The 10,568-nt window shown below is 48.8% G+C and overlaps 1 protein-coding gene across 2 annotated transcripts in view; it reads right to left on the reverse strand.

The window, feature by feature from the left end:
* LOC140385504 (cytochrome P450 7A1-like) overlaps nt 1-7,168 on the reverse strand; it is a 76,890-nt gene extending 69,722 nt beyond the window's left edge. For both annotated transcript variants that reach the window (XM_072467728.1, XM_072467727.1), the window contains exon 1: nt 6,876-7,168. In XM_072467728.1, the coding sequence (XP_072323829.1) occupies nt 6,876-6,958 (83 nt within the window). In that variant the 5' untranslated portion in view covers nt 6,959-7,168. The remainder of the gene's footprint in view (nt 1-6,875) is intronic.
* Nucleotides 7,169-10,568: the final 3,400 nt, after the last annotated feature.

Below are 10,568 nucleotides of genomic sequence, written 5' to 3' on the forward strand. Positions count from 1 at the left end.
CTCAGGATTATTTAGTAAATATTGTCCAATTGTTGAATTCCATCAATGCTGGACACTGTATTGAGTTTTGTAAGCACATGCTGGTTGGGTACAGTTGCTTGTTGTGAATAGCCAAAGGCACACGCTGTTTGATACGATCCGCTAATCTTTGAGACATAAAGTCTAGATACCTAACATCACAGTGGAGGTTAAATGTATATAGCACATTACATTTGTGTGCTAGACAGGACATTTTGTTAGCTTGATGGCAGCATCTTGTTAGTGGCGAATATCACTCAAGTTGCTACTGCGTTGTAACAGCATGAAAGAGCTAGCTTCACCTGTTGCTCAAACCTTTTAAGATACCTTACCCTTCCAGGATAATCTGAGGTAGACTGGGAACATTTCAGGATTGAATGTGGTGGCCTCAGACCCATTTAGGGGTTTGTGCGATATACAGCCAGCAATGATCTGATCAGGGTAGCCATTACCACGCAGAGTGGCTTTGATTCACCCTATTTCAGCATCAAGATTACAACGGCGGGACCAGTTGATCCCGCTGCCGCCTCCCCCACCAAAAAGTACGCGGCGGGGTAGTCGGTAATTCCCGCCCTACAATCCTTGGGGGAAGGACATTTTGTATATGTTCAATGAATGGCCTATTTTCACTGGGTTCTCTCTGTCTTGGGCACCAAGTACTTACGTCGTATCTTATAACATTCAGGCATTAAAGTAACAGACAACGACTCGCGTGAAGCAGAGGAGCAGATGCAGCTTCTTGTTGGGTATTTTCTCCATTGAGGATTTGGCCGCCTCGTCCGACACCTCCGACTTCACGGCAACAACCTCGTCCGGTCCCAACAGCCCCCGTGCCTGTCAGGACCCCATTACTGCCCCCCCCCTCCCCCAGCTCAAACTGGAGCATGAGACCTTTTCAGGTCACCAGCAAGCTACACCAATATTTCTCTCCCGATACCAATCTAGGTTTTACAATGTTCCGATTTTCACAAAGCAGCTCAACGTCAGCTCCACACTCCTGCTTGTTGAAAACACTCCGTCCAATACAAACCACCAGCTGCATCATTTCCCCCCATCAATACACGGGAAACTTGTGCAGTGTTTGCACCGTCCCCTCCTGGCATGACCAGTGCATATTGCCTATTGGAATTGCTTTTCAGTAGACATTCCAATTATCTTGATTAGAACAAAGCTCATTCAAAGCACTGAAAAGGAAACATGCTGTGAAAATGTTATTTTATTCCAATGTGTTGCAAGTGAGGCATGTTTGAAACAAACTGCCAATGACAGAATAAGTTGCACACTCTCAAGCAAATCCGAGACCGGTAATCGAGTGAAAGATCAAGTGGGTTCTCCGACTGTCCGTTGAATTTGGTATTGGGTCCCAAAATCCGGCACAGTTGCAACGATAAGGAAATGAAAGATCTTTCTATCTGGCTTTCACATAATCACATAGGATGTCATTTGTATCTTTGGTAAGAGCCATTTTGTTACTGTGGCAGGGACTGAAACAGGATTGAAGTGATTCAAACATAGAGCGATGGGCATAGAATTGAGACAAACAGCCATTCAAAGACTTTGGAGAGAAAAGAGAGGTTGGAAATGAGGCAGTAGCTTGCAAGAACAGTGATGTCATGCAATGGTATTCTGACAAGGGGTGATTATAGCAGATTTGAAATGGGGACAGCCATGAAGAGAAAACTGTGAATAGTATCTGCAAACATAGGACCCAGGATGGGGAGCTAGTAGGGATAGGGTCAAAGGAACAGGAGGTGGGACTCAATGACAAAATGGGCTCGGAGAGGCCATGAGCAGAAATAAGAGAAAAACTAGAGAAAGGTGTGAGTTCAGGGCTAGGGAAGGGGAGAACGCTGGAGGAAGTTTAGTCCATTTGGATTTGGATTTACTGTCACGTGTACTGAGGTACAGTGAAAAGTATTGTTCTGCGTACAGTACAGACAGATTGTTCCATACATGAAAAACATTGGACATACGATAAATACACAAAGTAAATACACAGACACAGACATCAGGTGAAGCATACGGAGTGTACTGCTACTCAGTAGAGAATATGCGTGGAGAGATCAGTTCAGTCCATAAGAGGGTCATTTAGGAGTCTGGTAACAGCGGGGAAGAAGCTGTTTTTGAATCTGTTAGTGCGTTTTCTCAGACTTATGTATCTCCTACCTGATGGAAGAGGTTGGAAGAGAGAATAGCCCGTGTGGGAGAGGTCTTTGATTATGCTGCTCGCTTTCCCAAGGCAGCGGAGGTGTAGACAGAGTCAATGGATGGGAGGTGGGTTTGCATGATGGACTGAGCTGTGTTCACAACTCTGTAGATTCTTACAGTCTTGGACTCAGCAGTTTCCATACTAGGCTGTGATTCAGCCAAATAGGATCCCCCAGCGGGCTAGGGGAAGGGACTGGTCTACCTATATATTATCCCACTCTACCTTGGTGCTGTTATAATTTTTTTGTGGTATTGAAATATCGTGATAAAGTTGTGTTGCATAGCAGATATTGAAAATATATTGTAGCGCGAAGTAGCAATCAGCAGAGCCTCAGATTTGCTGATCAAGGAAACACAGTTATAATTGTGAAATATCTAGTCTTTGTCCTCTGGTCTCATAAAAGTTGCATCCCACAGGGACACCTGAGGGCTTGCACTTGAGGGCTCTAACACTTCTCACTGACAGTGAAGACCTATGTTGCTCAATCATTCCACTTTTTTGCTCAGGAGTCATTTGATCTTTCGACTCTGCGAAATTACATTCCTTGTAGGAAATAATTATATTTAATAATATCATGCACCAAGGCAGGAGAAACTCTACAGAATGGAAACGATCCTGTGCACCTGTGCAGTAGTTTGAATCATTTGGAAATCAGTTGTCACTGTGTAGTGAATGGTTATCATTAAGTTCTTACTATGCTCTGTAAAGGAGCCCAATTTATGCTTCTTACCAGGGAATAGATTACAAAATAGACTGACTAAAGACATTGCCAGAAGCATTCTGGAGTTTACCCCTCCCCAAACCTATTAAACTAAGAAGGGTTTCTAATTGTGAACAAATTAGGACGATCTTGATGTAAACATTAGACAGTTGAGGCACTGTGTGAAGATGGAAAAATCTCTTTGCCACTAACAGTTTCTGGAAGTGGCAGCCATCCATGGACGATCAACTGGGAAAGCAATGCTTAGAACATGACACATCCACCTCCTCCAAATGCGTGGTATGTGAAGCTTTAAATATTCTCGGTAACAACCCTGAAATCAGCAAACTAGACATATCAGCTTCAAATTGTGTTAAAAAATGTTTCCAAAATAATGAGTCCAGCAAAAAAAATTACCATCTGTCATCAACCACCAAAGAGCCTATTATCAAGGTTTCGTCAAATTCTTACAGTCAGGAAAAAGAAAGGCCTGGATTGATATAGCATGTTTTTTTTTAATAAATATTTTATTGAAAATTTTTGGTCAACCAACACAATACATTGTGCATCCTTTACACAATATTATAACAACACAAATAACAATGACCTATTTTGTAAACAAAAAATGAATAAATAATAAATAACAAAAATGAAAACTAACCCTAATTGGCAACTGCCTTATCACAAGTAACACTCTCCAAAAATATAATTTAACAGTCCAATATATAATTATCTGTCGCAACGACCTATACATATTATACAGTATATATTAACAACCCTGAGAGTCCTTCTGGTTCCTCCTCCCCCCCCCTCCCCCCCCGCCCCCCCCCCCCCCGATCCTGGGCTGCTGCTGCTGCCTTCTTTTTTCCATTCCATCTATCTTTCTGCGAGGTATTCGACGAACGGTTGCCACCGCCTGGTGAACCCTTGAGCCGACCCCCTTAGAACGAACTTAATCCGCTCTAGCTTTATAAACCCTGCCATGTTATTTATCCAGGTCTCCACCCCCGGGGGCTTGGCTTCTTTCCACATTAACAATATCCTGCGCCGGGCTACGAGGGACGCAAAGGCCAAAACATCGGCCTCTCTCGCCTCCTGCACTCCCGGCTCTTGTGCAACCCCAAATATAGCCAACCCCCAGCTTGGTTCGACCCGGACCCCCACTACTTTTGAAAGCACCTTTGTCACCCCCATCCAAAACCCCTGTAGTGCCGGGCATGACCAAAACATATGGGTATGATTCGCTGGGCTTCTCGAGCACCTCGCACACCTATCCTCCACCCCAAAAAATTTACTGAGCCGTGCTCCAGTCATATGCGCCCTGTGTAATACCTTAAACTGAATCAGGCTTAGCCTGGCACACGAGGCCGACAAATGATTCTCATCGGTGACTTCTTTCCTTCGTATTTCTTATCTACATACAAACTGATTCTACATTTTGATTCTCGGTATTAAGATCATTTCTCTAAACTGTACTGATCTGATCCTTTATTAACAGAGCCTCACCAACTCCTTTTCCTTTCTTCTTGTCCTTCTGAAATATCAAATGCCCTTGAATATCAAAGTCCCAGCCATGCATGGTTACTTGCACCATTTCCTCTGCAGTGGCTATCATATCATACTTATTTATTTCTATTGTTCTACTGATTCATCAATCGTGTTATGAACGTTGCATACATTCAGGTAAAGGGCATTGAATCCTGTCCCTTTACCACTTTCCTCCTACACTCATCATATTTGCTGGTCCACTTTGGTTATCATTACCCACACTGATACCGTCCTTGTAGCTTAACCCTTGGAGTCCAAGCATCATTCTGATAAAAACCAAGTGGCAAACGCTTCAGGGCCAATTTATCTTTCCTGAGGTGTGGCGCGCAGAACTGCTCACATTGTACAGTAGTAAATTAAATATATTTGAATATATGGGGCAGGATTCTCCGTCAGCCGACGCCAAAATCTCCACCCCGGCGACCTTTTCCTTTGGGCCACTGACATGTCCAGGGCACTCTGTTCAGCCACGATGTGGGGCCACAGGTCCGACGGTCTCCCTCCAGTTTTCTCCCGCTCCCGGCAGTTATGGGCAGCCTTCTCCTTGGGGGTGGGGGGAACAGAAAACGACAGTGTTAGATAGTCCGATGCATGCAGCCCAGGGGGTGGGTAGCTGGTGACCTCAGTGATCAGGGCACCCGGCCATTGCAGCTGGTATGGGCATCAGCATGTGGTGCAGGGTGAGGGTTCGCCGGGTGGGAGGGGGGTAGGGTTACGTGTGTGGGATGGGGGTTAGTGCTAAGAGCACAGTGTTGCTTACTCACCCTGGCTGCCCTGCCTAGATTTTGTAATTTTTTACGGCACTGCTGACCAGGCAGGGGTACAGGGTGGCCTGCTTCTCCTCCACCGTGTCCAGCAGGCTCTCCAGCTTGGCGTCCATAAATCTGGCTGCCATCTCGTAGGCTGGGATGGTGTGTGTGGGGAGTGAAGTGTGTATATGCGGCTGCAGCTTGTCAGCCTTGTCAGATTGAGTGTCAATTGCAAATCCTAAACTGTTTCTCATTGGAATCGATTGTGTTCCACATGGCGCCGTGCTAGCCCCTCAACAGTCGCTGAATCGGTCTAGGTATGGCACCAGTTTCGCTGTCGTGGAAGTCCATGAATCCTGGGCGGGATTCTCTCAGCCCGGGGCCGGGCCGGAGAATCCCCGCGACCGGCGCAAAACGAGCCACGCCTCCCCGATGCCGGCACGCGATTCTCCACAGAGTGGAGAATCAGCACCATTGGCGCCGGCATGGTTGGCGTGCCACCGGTCAGGGGCCACTCTACCCAGGATGGGCCAGCCCAGGATGGGCCGAGCGGCCCTCGTAAAAATGGCAGGTCCTGCCGGCGCCCTCCACACCTGTTCTCAGCCGGCGGGAACTCGGCGTGGAAGGATCGGGAGGGCGGCCTGTGGGGGAGGGGGGGTCCGACCCCGGGGAGGCCTCCGATGTGGCTTGGCCCGCGATCGGGGCCCACCGATCGGCGGGCAGGCCTCCTTTCTTCCACGCCGGCCCCTGTAGTCCTGCGCCATGTTGTGTCGGGGCCGGCGCGTTGCACATGCGCACATGCGCACATGCGCACGTTGGCGCCGGCGCCACTGCGCATGCGCGGATCCCGCGGCGCCCAGTTCGCACCGGCAACCACTCCAGTGGCACGCTGGCCCCCTGTCGGGGCCAGAATTGCTGATCCTGAGGCCATTTTGACGCCGTCGAGAAACGCGACGGTGTTTCCGACGGCGTCAATACTTAGCCTCAGGATTACATAATCCCGCCCCCTGTGCCAGCATCAACACTTAGTCTCAGGAACTGAGAATCCTGCCCATTATATCTACTGGAGCCCTTGAAACACAGTAAAAATTCTTAATACATTCATTCTGCTGAAGTTGCCACCTTCCTCTTTAAAGACCCCCCAGTCTGAAGTTGAAGGGCGGAAAATTACAGCGCCTAGTTTCCACGCAGCTTCTACGCAAATGTTTTCCTAGCATTAGTTAGGAACTCCCCAGGTAACAACACACCTCAGGGACTGCAGCTGTTCAAGGCAGCCCATAAATGAATATTTTTTTTTAAAACTGCACAAAACGACACAGAAACAATCGGGACTGAGGTCATCTAAATTCTCCCAAGAACTACTACTGCCCCTTTGGACCCCTAAATGTGCATGTTGCCACCTTTCTGCCCGTTTCTTTTCCATAACACCCTCTAAACTGGCTCAGAGCATACTGGTAAGGGAAATCATCCCTGGAAAACCCGCAGAAACACTGGCGGGAGCAGAATTCGCAATAGCTTTTTAAAGGAAAGCGGATAAAGATGTGAAAAAGAAAATCGATTTTTGTTAAACTGAAAAGGGGCTGCTTCTCCTGCTACCAAGGTTTTGCCATCAGAATCTAGAACAGAGACAGTAACAAAAATCTGCACTCGCCTTCTCCTGATCCTTAGCAGCAGGAAGCAGCCGAGTGACAACCCCGCCAATGCACTCACAATCCAGACACTCAGATCTGCCATTGTTGGATAATTTGTCCACAACAACGGGAGGGTGACAGCAGCAGACAAAGGTTGCTGCAGCCTTCGCTCTTCCCTGCGATCTCCCCGATTCGCCCAAGTTTGCTGATTCGCCTCACTGAAATGGCGCTAAAAGCCACGCCAGGCAGATTCGGAGATCGACCAAGGGTTAAGTCCTTTCGGGGATACGAAGCCAATGAAGATCCACGTCAAGGCTTTATTACTCATCGATGTTGTGAACTTTACACAAACAAGTTACGCAGGAGGGGTGGGGGGACATGCCGAATATGCAAATCCAGCGCCGCAGCTTTTTTCCAGCCCAATCATTTTAAATAAAGAAAAAGAAGTGAGCGTGGGAAGGGGCTCCAGATTTGTCGATACGTCAGCAATTTTAGTCTCACACTGCTCAGGTTTTACCAATTCACCAATTTGAAGAAATATATTTAAAATATTTTTTCTGAATAATTTCACAGCTTTTAAAAACTTGATATCGATATATTTTTAATAGTAAAGTAAGTAAGCCATAGACCCGGACGAAGGTACGCTGCTTTTTCCTTAGAGGGGTCGTGATTTAACCTGAGGGGCAAGGTTGAGGGTACACCCAGCCTGTACGGGAATTGAAACGCTATTTGACTGGTTCTGTATCTCAAACCAGCTGTCCGGCCAAATGAGCTATTTTCAATAGTGGGAAAGCGATTTGCATTAATTTACACTTGAGCTGCAGTCAGCGCTTCAATTGTAGTTTGGTGGCGAAGGGAATTGAAGGTTTAATTTCTAGCTAAAGTATAGTCTTTCTTTAATGTAGTACTTAACTAAAAGTTGCTGTTTTATAGGGCCCTACTTCTCTAATTTAATAAGGCCAGACAGGCAAAAAATAATTTTTTTAATGTTTTGTTTTTTGTGTTTTGTTTTAATTATTTTTAATTTTTTTTGTGGTTTTTTTCATGAGTGATGACCTGCTACGTTTATTTACAAGTAGCAGGAGTGAATCCGGCATCCGCCACTTACACTGGAGTGATGCTCGGTGTGACGACCAAGCAAAAGAACACAAAGTAACTGATGGATAAAACAAAAAAGGGGAGTGCCCCTGAGATATCCTCAATTACGACTCAGGAGAGGAGTTTGATAATACAAAGGCTTTAATAACCTGAAAACCAGACAGCTGCCGAGAGGTGTGCTCACTGCATGCTGCCTGCTGAACGTAACCTTATATACAGCTTCCTGGGGGCGGAGCCGGAGGCGGGGTCCCCCAGGGTTCCAAACCCGGTCTTAAAGGGGCCTACGCATTAAGGGTACATATGTATACAGATATCATTCACCACATTCACCCCTGTTTTTAAAAAACGCATAGTCCGTCGGGGGTGAAGTGGAATTACAAGTTCTGTCTTTTGGGTGGTCTGATTGCCCGTGTCGACCTTCTCAGCTCCGGTGGTGGTGCGGTGGATACGGTCGTCCTCGGTGGTGGTATATCCGGGAGCACGGTTGTCTGAGCCTTTGCCCGCATTGGAGCAGGGGGGTATCCGGGGTGATTGGTGATTGGTGCCGGCGTCAGCTGAGGGGAGAGGGGCGCTATGTGGGGGGGTGCTTTCAGAGTCGATTGCCGGTGCGGGGAGCGTTGGTGGAGGGGGGGGGGGGCGTCGGTGGGCGAGCCAGCAGGTGCCAGGTCTCGCAGAGAAACAGTGTCCTGCCTGCCATGGGGTGCTCGACGTAGGCGTATTGAGGGTTTGCGTGTAATAGTTGGACCCTCTCGACCAGTGGATCTGTCTTATGGCTCCTCACGTGCCTCCGGAGTAGAACTGGTCCCGGAGTCGTCAGCCAACGTGGAAGCGAGACCCCAGAGGTGGACTTCCTGGGGAACATAAGAACAGAAGAACTAGAAGCAGGAGTAGGCCATCTGGCCCCTCGAGCCTGCGCCACCATTCAATGAGATCATGGCTGATCTTTTGTGGACTCAGCTCCACTTTCCGGCCCGAACACCATAACCCCTAATCCCTTTATTCTTCAAAAAACTATCTATCTTTATCTGAAAAATATTTAATGAAGGAGCCTCTACTGCTTCACTGGGCAAGGAATTCCATAGATTCACAACCCTTTGGGTAAAGAAGTTCCTCCTAAACTCAGCCCTAAATCTACTTCCCCTTATTTTGAGGCTATGCCCCCTAGTTCTGCTTTCACCCGCCAGTGGAAACAACCTGCCCGCATCTATCCTATCTCTTCCCTTCATAATTTTATATGTTTCTATAAGATCCCCCCGCATCCTTCTAAATTCCAACGAATACAGTCCCAGTCTACTATTCCCTTACTATTCCTGATTTCCACCCAAATGGATTCAACCTATCCTCCATAGCACCGATGTCATCCCTTACTGTTGCCCGGATGTCACCCTTATATACAGATTCCTGGGGGCGGAGCCGGAGGCGGAGTCCCCCAGGGTTTCAAACCCAGTCTTAAAGGCGCCTATGCATTAAGAGTACATATGTATGCAGATATCATTCACCACAGCCCCAAAACAACGCGTGGAGCACAGCCCAAAAAGAACAAGAAGGGAAACAAAAGCTTATCCAAAACCCGGCAAATCAAAGTGCGAAAATCAGGGTCGATAAGGCAATTCAACCCCTGTAGTGCCCACCGTGCACGGAAGGTCTCGAGTGTGCCCGTGGACACCGCATGCTCCCGCTCCAGGGACACCCAGCCGTGAACGAGACTGTGGAAGATGGGCAGACTGTCAGGCTGGACGACCCCCTCGGTCGCCCGCTGCCTGGACCTATAAATGGCAAGTTTGGCCAGGCTCAGGAGCAGGTTCATGAGGAGGTCCTCCGTCTTCCCCGGTCCCCTCCGCACCGGATGTCCGTAGATCAGGAGCGTGGGGCTGAAGTGCAAAGAAACCTCCACAACAACGTGGTCAAGAAACCAAAAAGGGAGTGCAGCCTAGGATAGACAACATAAATGTGCTCCACGGTCACAAAAGTGGCAGGTCTCTGGCCGTGTAGTGATTCAATCAATGGTTGCACGGCACTGCCATGCGCAGCACCCTCCAACCCAGATCCCCTAGTTTTATGGGGAGGACACCTCCGTAGAAGGACCTCCAGTGGGGGCCTCCGCCGCCGGACGCCAATGAGGCATGTCCTGGCGGCGGGTGAGGACAAAGCGGTGGAAGGTGTGCAACAGCAGGCCGCACAGGAAACCCCGCCGCACGGTGCGAAAAGGCACGGAGGGTATTTCCGCGAGGCAGCTGAAGCTGTGGGGCACTAGCACCCGGGGGGGGGGGGGGGGGGGGGGGCGGAGGTTCCGGGGTTTGGGACCAATGTGGAATTCCGTCCAAGCAGGGGTCCGCTCAGACGGGATACCCACGAGGCCGAGCACGACCGTTTTGAGGCCTTGGATAGCATTGGCTGCGCGCTGGCCAGACACCGCTCCACGTCTGGCAAACTGGTAAGGTGTCATCCAGCCCGCTCCTCCACCCAGCACGTCCCCGATCCTGGTCACCCCGGCATCCACAGCCCTCGCCAGTCACCTCAATGGATATTGGCGGAGGTACGACAGCCACTACTCCTGACGGGGGAGAGCGCAGGCGCGTGGCGACCGAGTTCCAGACTTTGAGAAGGTCCAGGTA

Source organism: Scyliorhinus torazame, chromosome 11 (assembly GCF_047496885.1).
Source record: "Scyliorhinus torazame isolate Kashiwa2021f chromosome 11, sScyTor2.1, whole genome shotgun sequence".
NCBI lineage: Eukaryota > Metazoa > Chordata > Chondrichthyes > Carcharhiniformes > Scyliorhinidae > Scyliorhinus > Scyliorhinus torazame.